At 35.4% G+C, this 17,687-nt stretch overlaps 1 protein-coding gene across 8 annotated transcripts in view; it reads left to right on the top strand.

Annotated features, from left to right (window-relative positions):
- PTBP3 (polypyrimidine tract binding protein 3) overlaps positions 1-17,687 on the top strand; it is a 106,035-nt gene that overhangs the window by 17,969 nt on the left and 70,379 nt on the right. For 5 of the 8 annotated variants that reach the window (XM_081279304.1, XM_081279307.1, XM_081279310.1 and 2 more), the window contains one exon: positions 12,682-12,766. In XM_081279304.1, the coding sequence (XP_081135430.1) occupies positions 12,682-12,766 (85 nt within the window). The remainder of the gene's footprint in view (positions 1-12,681; positions 12,767-17,687) is intronic. The other 3 variants (XM_081279305.1, XM_081279309.1, XM_081279308.1) reach the window with 1 other exon arrangement.

Genomic DNA, 17,687 nt, shown 5'->3' on the forward strand with positions numbered 1-17,687 from the left:
GTTTTTTTTTTTTTAATATTTATTTATTTATTAGTTATTGGCGGACACAACATCTTTGTATGTGGTGCTGGAGGATCGAACCCAGGCCGCACGCATTCCAGGCAGGCGCGTTACCGCTTGAGCCACATCCCCAGCCCTTGGGTTCCATTGTTAATGAGATAACTCTTTGGGCTGGGGATGTGACTCGGGCGGTGGCGCGCTCGCCTGGCATGCGTGCGGCTCGGGTTCGATCCTCAGCACCATATACCAACAGGGATGTTGTGTCCGCCGAGAACTAAAAAATAAATATTAAAAATTCTTAAAAAAAACTCTTAAAAAAATTAAAATTTAGTTTGTTTTTTAGGCTTGGCTGATGTGTAGAAAGCATGTAATGTAGCAAGATTGAGATTGCTATCCTTAGAAAGGTTGCTTCTGCCAGGCATGATGGCACACGCTTGTAATCCCAGCAGCTCCGTAAGCTGAGGTAGAAGAACCACAAGTCCAAAGCCAGCCTCAGCAAAAGCGAGGCACTGAGCAACTCAGTGAGACCCTGTCTCTAAATAAAATATAAAAAATAGGGATGGGGATGTGGCTCAATGGTAGAATGCCCCTGAGTTCAATCCTGAGTACCCCCCGCCCACACTTACACAAAAAATAAGCTTATGGTTTTAAAGTTAAGCACTTAACGTTCTGTTAGTTATTACCTTGTGAAAAGGCATTTGAGAGAGGTCCAGAACTTAAAATGTAGAAAGAAAAAGGATAGAATTAGTATTTTTAACAATGGGGTATAACATCTTGTACCAATGTTGGTCAGCATAATAGTACTTAATTCTTGGAATTTTGTAAAGATTCAATGCATTGATTCTAAGGCCTTTTTTCCCCCCATACCTACATTTTCTGTATCAGGATGCATCCTAAATTTGATAGGTATAATTTAATTGGCAGCATTTTTACTTTTTAGATGTTAGATAAAATGATGGGTTCTTCAAATCAATGGCTTCTTAGCTTTCATAAAATAGGAATATAAAAAGTATGTTGAACAGTATGTGGCATATACTAATCAATCCATACTAGTTATCATTGTATTTTGTTTCTTTTGCTCTTATAAAGAGTAACTATATACAGGTATTCTTATTTAAGTTCTAATATAAAATGATATTTATATGTAGAATAAATGGGTCACAGGATTGGCATAAAATTGAGGGAAGATTTGTATGAAATGATGGAAAACAGATATCTGGGGTTAAAAATAAATTGGACCTAGTGATGCTGCTGCTCTTCTCCCTGCTCCTTCTCCATCTCCTCCCCCCTTGTATCTGGTAGGCTAAAACGAATCATCACATATATTTTAGCTATGATCTGAAGGTTAACATGAATTAATGATTTATTTTTAGAATCTTCCTTACATTTTATATCAGTGTCTGTCTTTCAGTTGTGTGTATTACCTTTTATCATATTAATACTCTCACTTTAATGCTAAATAAAACCAATTCTCATCAAATTTGATAATGAAACACTTTATTTGTGTTGCTTTATTGCATTATTCCTTTGCCCTGTTGATCCTGTTAGTTTTTTCCCCTCTTCAATCAGGAAGGAGCTTCAATAATTGATACTTGAGGGAAGTGAAGCTGATTAGTGTGTTGACTTAACCAGAGAGCTAACAAGTCTGCAGGAAACTGCTGGACTCAATGTAAATTTACTGTGTGTTTCTAAGGAGACTGTTGATTCAGTAGTGTCTGTTCCTCCTCCCCATTATATCTTTATTATTTGTCCTGTTAAGGCTGCCTTTGTGCACTGTTAATTTGTTAACTGTTGATACAAAATATTTTATTTTCCTTCTCTTTTTAAACAATTTTGTTTTCTTGATAGTCTACAATCACTCATCCTTTCATTTTTTAAGTCTTTTCATTGTGCTGGAATATCTTTCATTCTTCCCTTAAGCCACATTTCTTTTTTTTTTTTTTTTAAAGAGAGAGTGAGAGAGGAGAGAGAGGGGAGAGAGAGCGAATTTTTAATATTTATTTTTTAGTTCTCGGCGGACACAACATCTTTGTTGGTATGTGGTGCTGAGGATCGAACCCGGGCCGCACGCATGCGAGGAGAGCGCGCTACCGCTTGAGCCACATCCCCAGCCCTTAAGCCACATTTCTTATAGCACTCAAACCTAATGGGAGAAATTTTGAGTTTTAGTTACGTCTGCATTATTTCTCCTCTGCTATTAAGGAAAATTACTTATAGACACTTAGGGTATATAATTTTCAGTAAAAAATTATTTTATACTGAAATAGCTGTATGTTTTTGAGAAAAAAATTGTGTCTAGGAAAGAAAGGTTTATTTCTTTATTAAAAGAAGTGTTTAAAGTGACAATATAGAACTAATTATGTTTTTTATCATGTTTTACAAAGTAACATAACTCTTGGGATTTAAGCTTTATAATATGAAATCCCCCCCCCCATAATTTGAAAATAAATTCTTGGGGGGAAAACTTGGCCAGTAAATTGTAGCTTAAGACTTAAAAAATACTTATTTTTTAATTGTAGCTGGACACAATATCTTTATTTTATTTATTTATTTTTATGTGGTCCTAAGGATCGAACCCAGGGCTGTGCATGTGCTAGGCAAGCGCTCTACTTGTGGCTGAGCCACAAACTCAGTCCAGCTTAAGACTTTTTAATGACTACATTTTCAGATGTAAACTCCTTTTGTTCTTTTGTTTATCACATTCTGAAATTACTAGGGTAAAAAAATGTTACCAGTATCATAATAATTTGAGTCTGGTTTATTCTGTGTGATGAGTGATAAACCCCATCACTGATGAATAGGATTCCAAATATAAATTTCAGAGTCTTTTTTTGGTGTGTGTTTATTGTGTAATGTAAGACAATAAAAATATCTGTTTCAGTATATCACTTGATGCTCTAGAATTTCCTTTATGTATGCATTATTTAAAGCATGTTTTATTCTATTTTTTAAAAGCTCTTTATATCATTGAAAGACCTTAGTAGAATTATCCAACTTAGTCATTTATTTTGAAGAATCTTGCAGTGTTCGCCATTTCCTTATTTAATTGATATTTTGTGTGTATATTTTGAATGTGACAGTTAAGAGGTTGCATTAATTTAAGATGAATAAATTTAAATTGATTTCTAATTTTCCTGTGCTTGAATCTTAGATCACATTTTCCAGCTGATTTTTTTTAACAGTTAGAAGTTCAGTGGTAATTCAAAAGTTAAGAATAAAGTTTAAAAAGTTTTGTTAAATGAATAATTTGATTATGTTTAATGATTCATCATTTAACCCTGTGAAGAGTTAGGACACTTGTGAAATCATGAGACACAGTCCATACAAGTCTTGTTTTTCTTATACCACTTTTAAGTCTAGCAAGTTCTCCAAATTACTACCCTCAGGTCTGATAATTTGCTAGGGCACACAATACACTGAAAGCTATTAAACTATGGTTTATTACATAGAAAGGCTACAGGTTAAAATCAACCAAGGGAACAACATATAAGGCAGAGTCCAAGGAAATAACCAAACTTGGAGCTTTGGTGTTCTCCCCATGGACACATTACTTTCTCAGCTTCACTGTGTGGTAGTAGGTATGGTGCATTGTCAACCGGGAAAGCTCACCAGAGCTTTGGTGTTTACAGTTTATATAGGGGCTCCATTATGTGAACATAACTGGTTTCCCACAAGGGTTATCTTTGTCTAACATCTCCAGCTGCTCCAGGCATGACCCACAGGCCCCTAACTAAATGATGTATAGTCAGCTCTTATAGTGAGGACTACCTGGTAACCCAAAGCCCCTAGGCTGGAGAGAAAAAAAAGGTAGCCCTCTTACACATGACATTCCAAGAGCTTAGAGATTGCTTCCCAGGAGAAGGCAAAAGCTATACCTCTCTTTGGGCAAGGTTAAATTCTTTGTTACTCAAACACTGAGTCATATTAAAATGAGGCAGTCATGTGCTAATTTTAACAATATTTGGAAGACAGCCTGTAGAGATAAAATGCTTCTTAGTAGTCACTCAGCATACTAATAACTTGAAATTATTCTACATGTTCTATGGGAATTTGAGTTTTTTTGCAGCTGTTGTAAGTTTGGATATTTAGGTGTCCCCCTAAAGCTCTTGTGTGAGGCAACAGAAGAAGATTTAGAGGTGAAGTGATTGGGTTGTGAGAGCTTCAACCCAGTGTCCCCTGATATGGCTGGTAGGGTATGGCTGAAGGAAGTAGGTCATTGGGGTTGTGCCTTTGGGGTATATAGTTGTTGAGGTTAGTTTCTTTCTGCTTCTTGGTGTGATGTCTTGAGCCACCTCTGTACTCTTCCACCATGATGTTCATCTTTATCTTAAGCCCCAAGGAATGGAGCAGCTGTCTGTGGACTGAGACCTCTGAAACTGTGAGCCGTAAAATAAACTTTTCCTCCTCTAATTGTTCTTATAAGATCTTTTGGTTGCAGTAATGAAAAAAGCTGACTAAAACAGTAGCTTTACTTTTCACGTAATCAAAAATTGTCTGTTTTACTCTTGAAGATTTATTCTACAAATAAAATACAAAATCTAGGAAAAATGCTGTTTTTCCCCATATTTTAATTGGTGCATTATAGTTGTACATAATGATGGGATTTGTTGTTACATATTCATAAATGACATAATGTAACAATATAATTTGGCCAATATCACTCCCCAGCGCTTCCCTCCTCCCCGCTCCCCACCTGCTACCCCTTGGTTGCTTTCCTCTACTGATCTTTTGATTTCCTTTTACTTCTCCAGCTTCTGCAAATGAAAGAAAACATAGGATCCTTGACCTGAATTTGGTTTATTTCAGTTAACACGATGGTCTCAAGTTCCATTCATTTTCCTGAAAATGACATAATTTTTTATGCATAATTAAAATTCCATTGTGTATATATTCCACATTTTCTTTATCCATTCATCCACTGACAGACACCTAGGCTGGTTCCATAGTTTGAATTGGGAATTGTGCTGCTGTAAACATGAGTATGTATGTATCACTGTAGTAATTATTCAGGGTAAATACTGATGAGTGGCATAGCTGGGTCATGTCGTGGTTCCATGCATAATCTTTCAAGGAACCTCCATACTGATTTCCATAGTAGTAGTATTAATTTATAGTCCCACCAACAATGTAAAAGTGCTCCTTTTTTCTCTACATTCTCTGCAGCATTTATTATTATTTGTATTCTTGGTGACTGCCGTTTTTTGATGTGAGATAAAATCTCAGTGTAGTTTTGGTTTGCATTTCTGTAATTGCTAATGATGTTGAACATTTTTCATGCATTTATTGGCTATTTGTATTTGTTCTTTTGAGAAGTGTCTATTTAGTTCATTTGCCTATTAATTGGGTTATTTGACTTTTTTGATGTAAAGTTTTTTGAGCTCTTTACATGTTCTAGATATTCATTCTCTCTCAGAAGAGTAGATAGCAAAGATTTTCTCCCATCTACAGATAAAAATACAGGAAAATGCTGTTCTAAAAGAATTATTGCAGCATGATTTATAGCAATAATTTGGAAGCACAGTTAATAATAGGGAAATAGTTATAGATGACATAATTTTTAAAAATAATTGTGAAGACTTTAACAACTTGAAAAACCTATCAGTTGAAAGGGTTATAGAGACACTCATAGATTCATATTGTAACTTCACAAAATGTGTAGTAAGATGTATGAATCATAAAATGAAAAAAATGATTTAAAATCTACAGATAATGAGGTAATTGGATGAGTATGCATAGAGGTTTAAATAAGGATGGTAACATATAAAAAGGACATTTCCCCCCTTTAAAAAAATATCACAGTATTCTGGAGAAGTCCTAATGCATAGGAAAATAACATGTTTTGTTTTTATTCTGTTAAGGTTAATCATCAATGAGATTTTAATCTCCCATACAATTCTAAACAAAGTAAAAATCAACTCTAGTTATTAAAAATGGATACACATTTTAAGAGTTTGCTATATAGAATGTGAAATTACTGCTTTCAGTTTCTAAGACCATTTTATCAAATCAAGTCTTCTATAATTTATCTGAGAAGGAAATTAAAAAAATGTATTAAGGGAATGTTTCCTTTAGAAATTTTAGAAAGTTTTCCATATTGAAAGAATAATTCTCACTTTTAGGTGATTACTTTCCAGTATTAATTGCATTGAATATAAGTAACTATTGGCATATATAGCTTTTGAAAAGGACCAAGTAATTATTAAACTTATTGCCAGTGTTTAATGAAACCTATATACTAGAAATAATGATCCTCAGAGCAACTCATCAGAGTGGGTATCATTCTGATTCATCTAAGTGAGCAAACTGAGTCTTAGAGAGGGTTAAATAATTTGTATAATATAAAGGTAATTTATTTTGTGGAGCCTAAATTCAAACCTAGATTTGATTTACTCTAGAAGACTACATTTTTAACTACATTACTGACTGTTCTGCTCTGTGTTCATTACATATCTGTTGTGGTGGTTCTCAGTTGGCTACATATTACAATCAGCTATGGAGCTTTGGAACTGTCTAGGTGTCCAGGTTCTATTGTAGACCTATGGATTAAGAATCTTTGGAGTGAGGGCTGGGGTTGTGGCTCAGGGTAGAGTACTTGCTTTGCATGTGTGAAACACTGGGTTCGATCCTCAACACCACATAAAAATAAATAAGTGAAATAAAGGTATTGGGTCCAACTGTAACCAAAAATAAATATTTTTAAAAAAAGAATCTCTGAGTGAGACCTGGTATAGAGCATTTATTTTAAAACTGGACATAAGATTATAATGCACAGCCAAGAGATTTTACACCTGACACCACAGGCTGTGATGGAATATAATCTAGTATAAGGTGCAATAATAGAGCTCAAAGTAGCTGAGAAAAAACTTTGTACACATATTTGAAAAAACTCGATACTGATATTATTTATACAGAAAGAGTGTATTATGTGAACTATACTAAAGTCCTAGAACCACACACATTGTCATGTTGAAAACAAAATTAAGTTGAACCTTTTTACTTTTGGAATGAAAACAATTTCAAGAATGTAGCACCATTGTCTGTGACCAGTATTGAAGAGATAGTGTTTGAGGCAGAAGATGAGAATAAAAACAAGCAGCATAAATGCTGATGTATTTGGGGAAAATTATATGGCTGAGAAGGCGATCCAGATTAGAGCTTTTTTTTTTCTTTTTTTTTTTCAGATTAGAGCTTTTCATTGCTATCACAGTATAATTAGACTTGATTCAGTAAATAACAAAATAATTTCATGTTAATGGTTAGATATTTATTTGGTAGGAAATTAGGTAACCATTTATTGAATGAGATAGAAATAGAAGAAACATGAATCACTTTTTCTCCAAAAATTAAAAGTGTGCATTATGAAGATTGCCATGAACTTTAAAAATTCTTAGCTGGCAAGCCATGGCTGGGACCTGTATTCACAGCTAAATTTATTTCCTAGAAGTCTTTCAGGTAATCTCAGGTGCATCCAAGAAAGTGCTTTCTTGAACATTTCTTTTTTTTTTCTTTGAGGTTTTTTTTTAATATTAAAATTATAGAAAGAGTTGGTTCCTTACAGCAGGTAATTTATTTAGATGGTAGAAAATTGTTTGCATTTTTTACTTTCTAATCCTTTCCATGAAATGTTTGACTTTTGAGGTATTTGTTTATTTATTCATTTTTGCACCAATCTCACTTTTATTCCTTTAGTCAATTTCTTATTTGCCTCTTCCTTGAGTATTGTATCCCTTTGTATTCAGGAGAGGCTACTATATGAACAAATTTAAAGTTATATTATTTTCTGGTGTATGTAGTCTCTCTTCTATAATTATAGTTTCTTTTCTTTTTTTTTTTTTTTTTTTTTACCTTACACATAGATTTCCATAAGGAATCCATGTGGTTCTGTTTTGAATATTGTTGATCTTTAAAGCATAGTGTGGGGATGAACAGTGACAGTGAACTGTGGGTGGGTTCAGCACAGGTGTTAGTGATGACTAGTCTAAGAAGCCTCTCAAGCCAGTAGGAGTTCTCTGCCTCAACATGAAATATCTCTTATCTTAGATTATTGTTTTTATTTTACTTTAAAATTTTTAAGCAATTAGAGATTCATAGCAAAGTGTAAAAATACCATAAAAAGGTCCTATGAACACTTCACCAAGTTTCTCAATACTTATGTCTTACATAATTATAGTATATTATTAAAACAAGGATGGAGACACTGATACAATGCCTTTATATGGCATTTTTATTTCCATATTTATTTTTCTGTTTCATTTTATGGCATATACAGATTCATGTAACTACCACCAAAATCAAGATATAGAACTAGGCTATCACCACAAAGATCTCCCTTATTGGTACCCTTTTATAATCATTTCACCTTCCCCCAATTGTCTGTACCCACTGCGAATGGTCATTTTGAGAATATTGTATGAGTAAAATCATATTATTTATTTTAGAGTATGTCTTTTTTTTTTTTTTTTGATAGTCCTGGGGCTCAAACCTAGGTCTCACACATGCTATGCAAACACTATATCACTGAGCTATATTCCCACCCTTCCAAGAACATGTCATCTTTTAAGATAACATTTTATGTTTAGTTAAAAAAAAAAAAACCCTCAAAATGTACTGTCTTACATTCCTACCAGCTGTGTATTCAAAGAGCCAGATTCTTCCACATCCTTGTCAAGAGTTTGTCACTGTTTTATTTTAGTTCTGATAGGTGTATGTTGATAAGGTCTTTTTTTTTCCTCTGTATTTTTTTTTAAAAGAGTGAGAGAGAGGGAGAGAGAGAATTTTAACGTTTTATTATTATTATTTTTTTAGTATTTGGCGGACACAACATCTTTGTCTGTATGTGGTGCTGAGGATCGAACCCGGGCCATACGCATGCCAGGCGAGCGCGCTACCGCTTGAGCCACATCCCCAGCCCTCTCTGTATTTTTTTTATTAGTGATTTATAGTTGTACATAATGGTGGGATTTGTTGTTCAATTTCATGCATGTACACTTATGGTCTTAACTCTTATTCAAAGTTGGTTTTTAAAATTTGTAATACTGGACATTGAACCCGAAGTGCTTTACCACTGGCTTACATACCCAACTTTTTAGATGGACAGATTGCGTTTATTGTTTGCTTTCATATGGTGCTAAAGATGGAAACTAGTGTGCCACACATGCTAGGGGAAGACTCTGCCACTGAGCTAAAGCCTCACCCGCCTTTTACATTTTAATGTAATTATAATATTTTGTTGACATTTTAACATTATTGCCAGAAATAGTGGAAGTGGATTCTAATATCAAACTAACTTGATTTTCAAATGAAACATTGATCCTAACCTCACATGTATGTAGAAAATATATCTATTAGTAACACATACTTTACCAAATTTCTCATACATAAAAACCATGTTGGGTACATTTAGATTTTTTTTCTTTTTTTTTATTGATTATTTAAAACATTACATAGCTCATGATATATCATCTTTCATACATTTGACTCAAATTGGGTTTTGAACTCCCATTTTCACCCCAAATACAGATTGCAGAATCACCTCTGTTACATATTCACATTTTTACATAATGCCATATTAGTGACTGTTGTATTCTGCTACCTTTCCTATCCCCTACTATCCCCCCTCCTCTCCCCCCCTCCCATCTTCCCTCTCTACCTCCTCTGCTGTTGTTCAATTCTCTCCCTTTTTTCCCTCCCCCTTGCCCCTCATAACCTCTTATAATTTTATGTATCATTGAAGGTCTCCTACCATTTCCATATGCTTTCCCTTCTCTCTCCCTTTCTCTCCCCCCATTCGTCTTTGTTTACTGTAGTCTTTTCCTCATGCTCTTCCTTCCTGTTCTGTTCTTAGTTGCTCTCTTTATATCAAAGCAGACATTTGGCATTTGTTTTTTAGGGCTTGGCTAGCTTCGCTTAGCATAATCTGCTCTAATGCCATCCGTTTCCCTGCAAATTCTATGATTTTGGCATTTCTTAGTGCTGCATAATACTCCATTGTGTATAGATGCCACATTTTTTTTATCCATTCCTCTATTGAGGGGCATCTAGGTTGGTTCCACAGTCTAGCTATTGTGAATTGTGCCGCTATAATCATTGATGCAGCCGTATCCCTATAGTGCGCTCTTTTAAGGTCCTCAGGGAATAGTCCGAGAAGTGCGATAGCTGGGTCAAATGGTGGATCCATTCCCAGCTTTCCCAGGAATCTCCATACTGCTTTCCAAATTGGCCTCACCATTTTGCAGCCCCACTAGCAGTGTACAAGTGTACCCTTTTCCCCACATCCCCGCCAACACTTATTGTTGTTTGACTTCATAATGGCTGCCAATCTTACTGGAGTGAGATGGTATCTTAGGGTGGTTTTGATTTGCATTTCTCTGATTGCTAGAGATGGTGAGCATTTTTTCATGTACTTGTTGATTGATTGTATGTCCTCCTCTGAGAAGTGTCTGTTCAGGTCCTTGGCCCATTTGTTGATTGGGTTATTTGTTATCTTATTGTTTAATTTTTTGAGTTCTTTGTACATTCTGGATATTAGGGCTCTATCTGAGGTGTGGGGGGTAAAAATTTGTTCCCAGGATGTAGGCTCTCTATTTACCTCTTTTATTGTTTCTCTTGCTGAGAAAAAACTTTTTAGTTTAAGTAAGTCCCATTTGTTGATTCTTGTTATTAACTCTTGGGCTATGGGTGTCCTATTAAGGAATTTGGAGCCCGACCCCACAATATGTAGATCGGAGCCAACTTTTTCTTCTAGCAGACGCAGTGTCTCTGATTTGATATCTAGCTCCCTGATCCATTTTGAGTTAATTTTTGTGGATGGCGAGAGAAAGGGATTCAATTTCATTTTGTTGCATATGGATTTCCAATTTTCCCAGCACCATTTGTTGAAGATGCTATCCTTCCTCCATTGCATGCTTTTAGCCCCTTTATCAAATATAAGATAGTTGTAACTTTGTGGATTAGTCTCTGTGTCCTCTATTCTGTACCATTGGTCCACCTGCCTGTTTTGGTACCAGTACCATGCTGTTTTTGTTACTATTGCTTTGTAGTACAGTTTGACCTCTGGTATCACTATACCTCCAGATTCACACTTCCTGCTTAGAATTGCTTTTGCTATTCTGGGTCTTTTGTTTTTCCATATGAATTTCATGATTGCTTTGTCTATTTCTACAAGAAATGCCGTTGGGATTTTGATTGGCATCGCATTAAACCTGTAGAGAACTTTGGGTAATATCGCCATTTTGATGATGTTAGTTCTGCCTATCCATGAACAGGGTACATTTTTCCATCTTCTGAGATGATCTTCTATCTCTCTCTTTAGGGTTCTGTAGTTTTCATTGTATAAATCTTTCATCTCTTTTGTTAGGTTGATTCCCAAGTATCTTATTTTCTTTGAGGATATTGTGAATGGAGTGGTTTTCCTTATTCCCATTTCAGAGGTTTTGTTGCTGATATACAGGAATGCCTTTGATTTATGCATGTTGATTTTATAACCTGCCACTTTGCTGAATTCATTTATTCATTTATTAACTCTATTCATTTATTAACTCTAGCAGCTTCTTTGTAGACCCTTTTGGGTCTGTTAAGTATATTATCATGTCATCCGCAAATAGCGATAATTTAATTTCTTCTTTTCCTATTTTTATGCCTTTAATTTCTTTTGTCTGTCTAATTGCTCTGGCTAGTACTTCGAGAACTAAATTGAATAGAAGTGGTGATAGAGGGCGTCCCTGTCTTGTTCCAGATTTTAGAGTTAGATTTTTACTATATTTAAAATTGCAAAAAGTTTTATCTTTCTATATCTCCATGTAGCCAGTGAACTACAAGGTTTGTCTGATAATTATAAGGCTACAAAGCCCAATAAGACCTACATTTTAGAAATTATCAGGAAGACCTATGCTTTAAGTGAAGCCTTAATCTTTATCTTTGGGGGAATTGCGATTTTCAGTTTTCTGAATAAAATATTTAAGACATAGTACACATTAGAATTAATGGTTGAAAAATCACTGATTTTAAAGAATTTGTTCAATATAGAAATAAATTGTATTTTGAGTTCTATTTAAAAAATATAGGTATTGGGGCTGGGGATGTGGCTCAGCGGTAGCGCGCTCGCCTAGCATGCTTGCAGCCCAGGTTCGATCCTCAGCACCACATACAAACAAAGATGTTGTGTCTGCCGAAAACTGAAAAATAAATATTAAAAAATTCATTCTCTCTCTCTCTCTCTCTCTCTCTCTCTCCCCCCCCCCCCCCCGTTAAAAAAATTTTTTTTAAAATCCTAAAAAAAATATAGGTATTGAAAAATCAGGATTCTAAGGAGGGCAACAAAAATTACTTGAATGTTTATATATATCATAGAAAGAATATCAGAATGCAACCACCTAAATACGGTTTAGTACTAAAGTACCACATTCTGGGGAACTGGATTTTGGGGGGAAAATGGTTGAAAGATTATACTCCCATTTTTGCAATTGCAGTTTTTTTTAAAGCTATTATTAGTCATGTGAATGTGTTATAATTTTTCCTTATCATACAGTTCACTTCCAAACTTTAGATTTTGTGATGCTCAAGAATTTCTAAATGTCTTCATACTAAAATATTAAGTTAATTAGCTCTTAATATTTTTAGTAGTAAATATAAACCATTATCTAAAACCTATTTCATTAATTGATGATTGGTTTTGCTTTTCAGCGGGGGTCTGATGAACTTCTTTCTTCTGGTATTATTAACGGATCTTCTACCATGAACAATTCTACTCCTTCTACAGGTGTGTATGGTAAGTTTTAATTTTCTTTTCCAAATATTTTATTTTTATGAGTTTTAATTTTTTATAGTGTTCCTATTTTGCTCATCTTATGAACATGTTGAGGTGATACTGTTTATAATATAATATAAACTAAAAATTTGTTGTATTGAGATACTGTACTGTTTATGTAGATGAAATCACCAGTTATAGCTCTCTTTAAGTTTTAAGGATTCCTTTGAATCTAATTTGATAATTCCTTTTTTATTGATTTGTATTACATAGTTGTGATGAAATTATCATTGATAAGTTTGTGATCCAGAACTACTGAGCGAAAGAGTTGCTCGTTGGGGGACTTATTTGGCTCCGCCCATGCGACCCAGCCAACCGGTCTCAAGAGCAGGAGGAGGATGGGGGAGGTGGAGAGGCTTGTGGGAAGCCGGTGATGGCAGTTGGGCTCTGAAGGTTTTTCCTGAGGAGCTGTTTTGTTTGGTGTGTGTGGTTCTAAAAATAAAGTTCGTTTCTTTTGACAAGTGGCTCCTGAATTGTGCCCAGCCAGACTGCGGCATTGGAGAACTTGTAGAAGGTAAAATTGACAGTAATTGGTAATTAATTGAATGTTTAAGGGATTGTATCAATGACTTCTAGGCTTTTAGAGTTGGACTTTGATAATTAGATGAGTGGTGTGCTGTTCATTGCTGTCAGAGAATATAGAAGAACCTAGTAGGTTCAGATTTGTATATATTGAGTTTGAGGTTCCTGTGGAACATCAAATAGAGATGTCACACAGCAGTGGTTTCCTGATCTCAACAGTACAAGAGAAATTTGGTTCTTGGTATCAAATAATTGACAGTGGAAACCATGGGAATGAAGAAATCTATAAAAAATGGAGTTTTTAAAAAATATATTTTTAGTTGTAGATGGACACAATACCTCTAATTGATTTATTTTTTTTATGTGGTGCTGAGGATCAAACTCAGTGCCTCACGTGTGAGGCAAGAGCTCTACCACTGAGCTACAACCCCAGTCTCAAAAAGGAGAATTTTTATCTGGATCTTTTTGGAATAATATAGGGAATGAATAGATCTCTCTTTTATGAGCTGACATGGTATTTGGGAGAATGAACAGCCTCTACCTGAGGACTCTGTAAGAGAATTGGTCAGTTTTTAATCAGCTAGCAAAAAGAATGAAAACAAATTCTAAGAATGCTTGGGAATTGATTAACTGTGGTACAGGGCCCCCTCTCCCCGCTATTGATAACCAGGGATCGAATGGGGGGGGGTGGGCACTGAGCCACACCTCCAGCTACACACACACACACACATACACACACACACACACACACACACACCACGCCTTTAATTTTAAGACAGGGTCTTGCTAAGTTGCTTAAGGCCTTGCTCAGTTGCTGAGGCAGCTGGCCACCATGGCACAAGGCTGTGATCCTAGTGGCTTGGAAGGCTGAGGCAAGAGGATCATGAATTCAAAGCCTGCCTCAGCAACCCAGCGAGGTCCTAAGCAACTTGGCCAGACTTTTTCCTCTAAATAAAATATAATAAAGGGCTGAGAATGTGGCTTGGGGTTCTAAAAAATAAAAAGTTGCTGACGTGGCTTTGAACTTGCAACCCTTCTGCCTCAGCCTCAAGTCACTGGGCTTAAGTACAGCTTTCTAAAGGACTAAATGGAATGATTTTGTAGGTAGGGTAGCAGCAGTGGATTTGTTCATGTGAAAGTATAAACAGATTAAGAGTATGGATATTGAGGCTAAAGCAGATTTCCTAAAAGTTAAGCTCACATTAGAATTGTTGGGGGTGCTGTTAAGACAGTTGCTAAGTTCACTCTGAGCATTTCTAATTCAGAAGGTCTGGAATGCATCCTGAGAATCTGCAAAATACTAATATTTCCATTTTAGGAATCATTGAGAACTACTGGATGAAAGAAAGGCTGGCATCTGAAGTTCATAAACCTGATTATCCTCTTGATCTGGTGGACTTTTAAAAGCTTTTTTGCTTTTACTTCTTAAGGTTAAACTATATCCTGAGTGAGGCCACATATTTGTTCTTATTTTAAAACATCTTGTTGGTTATTTATTAGTAGGGATTTAACCCAGGGGCGCTTAACCACTGAGCCGCATTCCCTGCCCTTTAATATTTTATTTAGAGACAGGGTCTTGCTAAGTTGCTGAGGAGGCTGGCTTTGAACTTTCAATTCACCTGTCTCAGCCTCCTAAGCTGCTGGGATTACAGATGTGTGCCACTGTGCTAGACCCTCTGGTTAATTTGTCCAGTCATGTTTGTGAACTACTGAGATAGACGACCAGAAAGACTCATATTTTGGGTAATGATTTAGTGAGGAAAAATGAGATATGGATGTGAATTTTAACAGTTTTGTTTTTGTTTTTGATTTCTTCTTATATACCCCATTTCACTTTAGGTTCTTTGTGTTTCTAGCTTCAGTAGAGCCTTTTAAGTGGTAAGCTTTCTTAGACTTTGACTAGAAGTGTCTGTTTCATTACCACTATTAAATGATATTGAATGATAGTTGAATGTTTAGGGTGACTGTTATTTTCTTGTTGAATTTACTATTCTGTTTTTCTTTTGGCTATTATTACTGAGCAGTCAGACTACCTATCTAGGTTGTTACTGTGTAGATAGTGTTACTTCTTGCTAGTTATTTAAAAATTTTTTATTAGAGCATCATAATTATACATAGTGATTAGTTTCATTTTGACAAAATCATACATGCAAGAAATTTGATTTCAAGCCCCTTTCCCTGCTTTTTCCACCCTTCTGCCCTCCCCCTGGTCTCCCTTCTCTACTCTATTAAACTTCTTTTCTTCTGCATATACTTAAAAGTGAAATTTCCTCTGGTTTCTTTATATATGAATGTGGTATAATTTTGTTAAATTAATTCTATTTGTCTTCCCTAGCTATTTTTAACATTTTTCTGTTTTTATTCTATGGTTTCATTAGCTATGTCTAGGTATGGATCACTGGTTCTCAACCCTGTATGTTCCTGAAAATAACTTGGAAACATTGAAAAAAAAAAAACCCACAGATGCCGTGTCCTATTGCACACCAATTCCAAAATCTCTGAGGGTGGGGACCTAAGTACTTTTTTTTTTTTTTTAAACTTTATTGAGGGGCTGGGAATGTGGTTCAAGCTGTGGTGCGCTCGCCTGGCATGCGTGCGGCCCTGGTTTGATCCTCAGCACCACATACAAACAAAGATGTTGTGTACGCTGAAAACTGAAAAATAAATATTGAAATTCATTCTCTCTCTCTCTCTCTCTCTCTCTCTCTCTCTAAAAAAATTTATTAACTTTATTGATGATGCTTCCAAGATACAGCTGGAGTTGAGGACCATTACTGAAGTCTTTCTTTTGACCTTCTCAGTAGTGAGACACTCTCTACAGTTATTTTCTTCTGGAATCCTAGTTAAACCTGTACATGGCCACCTCATTCTGTCCTGATTTGTCTTAATCTCTTTTACATATTTTTTTTTATCTCTTTCTCTGTAACATTGTGTTTTAGATAATTTTCTTAAAATGGTTTTCTGATTGACTCATCATATGTTTTGCTTTCTCTCATTTGCTGTTCAATTCTTCTAGAGTATTTGATTTCAGGGCTTGTATTTTTTTCTCTTATGTCTATTTGATTCATTTTAAGGTCTACTTAGGGTTTTTTTGTTGTTGTTGTTTGGTCGTTTTTTAATGGTACTCTTTTTTTCCCCCCTATGATATTTCTTTTTCCACCTAATTCTTTAATCATTTAAAGCAAACTTTTTTGGGGGTGGGAGAAGTGGAGGTGCTTGGTATCAACCAAGGGCTTTGTGCATTCCAGAGGCAAGAGCTATACCAGTGAGCTGCATTCCTAACCCCAAATACATAGCTTTAAAAGACTTTTTTAAACATATTTTTTCGTTGTTGATGGACCTTTATTTTATTTATGTGTATGTGGTGCTGAAAATCAAACCCAGTGCCTCACATGCTAGGTAAGTGCTCTACCACTTAGCCACAATCTCAGCCCAGCTTTAGACTTTTTATAACTTCAGATTTTACAACTATGGGGTTCTTAGGGGTACTAACATTCCTATTTTCTATATAATATACGTTAGTGTTTGCTGATGCTATGTTCTTTTTCTTTGTGTGAGTCAAAGTTTTTGGTTGTGGGAGAGTCTTTCGTTGATTTATTTTTTCTTCTGTGAAAATCTCTGGGGTAATTTTGTGTTTGCTTTGCTAGGTTAGCCACTGTATCATCAGCATCTAACGTCTTCTAATGTGTTTGTTGCTTTGGGGAATTCCTTTCTAAGAAAGGAAGAGAAAATTCAGAATCCAAACATTTATAATTTTCCCATCAAAATACCTAAATAGGTAGACTTCCTTGTTAAATATATCTGGTATATGGAATTATGATTTTATTTCGCTTTCCACTGAGGAGATAGTCTTCTAAGGGGCTCACTTTTCTGAAGTTCTTTTCCTCCCCCTGCACACGAGTCTAGCTTCTTTTTTGGTGTGGAGTAGGGATACCGGGGATTGCACTCAACCAGTGAGCCACATTCCCAGCCCTATTTTGTATTTTATTTAGAGACAGGATCTCACTGAGTTGCTTAGCACCTCGCTTTTGCTGAGACTGGCTTTTGAACTGGAGATCCTCCTGCCTCAGCCTCCCAAGCCACTGGAATTACAGCTTCTTGACTATAAGAGACTCAAAGCTTTAAAATTTGGAAGTGCTATTTTCTCTTACCCCTGGATATTTTATTGTTGACTTGTGGGCCTACCACTCTTTCAGTCCCCTAGTGACTGTTGACATTTGAAAAAAAAAATTTTTTTTACATAATTTTTAGTGTACTTTAAAATATTTTTGTAATATTTTCTAATATTTGTAATTTTATAAAAGCTTAAAAAAACTGATGATTTTGGAGTTTAATGGCTTTGCAAGATACTTAATTCTTC

Source organism: Spermophilus citellus, assembly GCF_964194105.1.
Source record: "Spermophilus citellus genome assembly, chromosome: 2".
In the NCBI taxonomy this organism is placed as follows: Eukaryota; Metazoa; Chordata; class Mammalia; order Rodentia; family Sciuridae; genus Spermophilus; species Spermophilus citellus.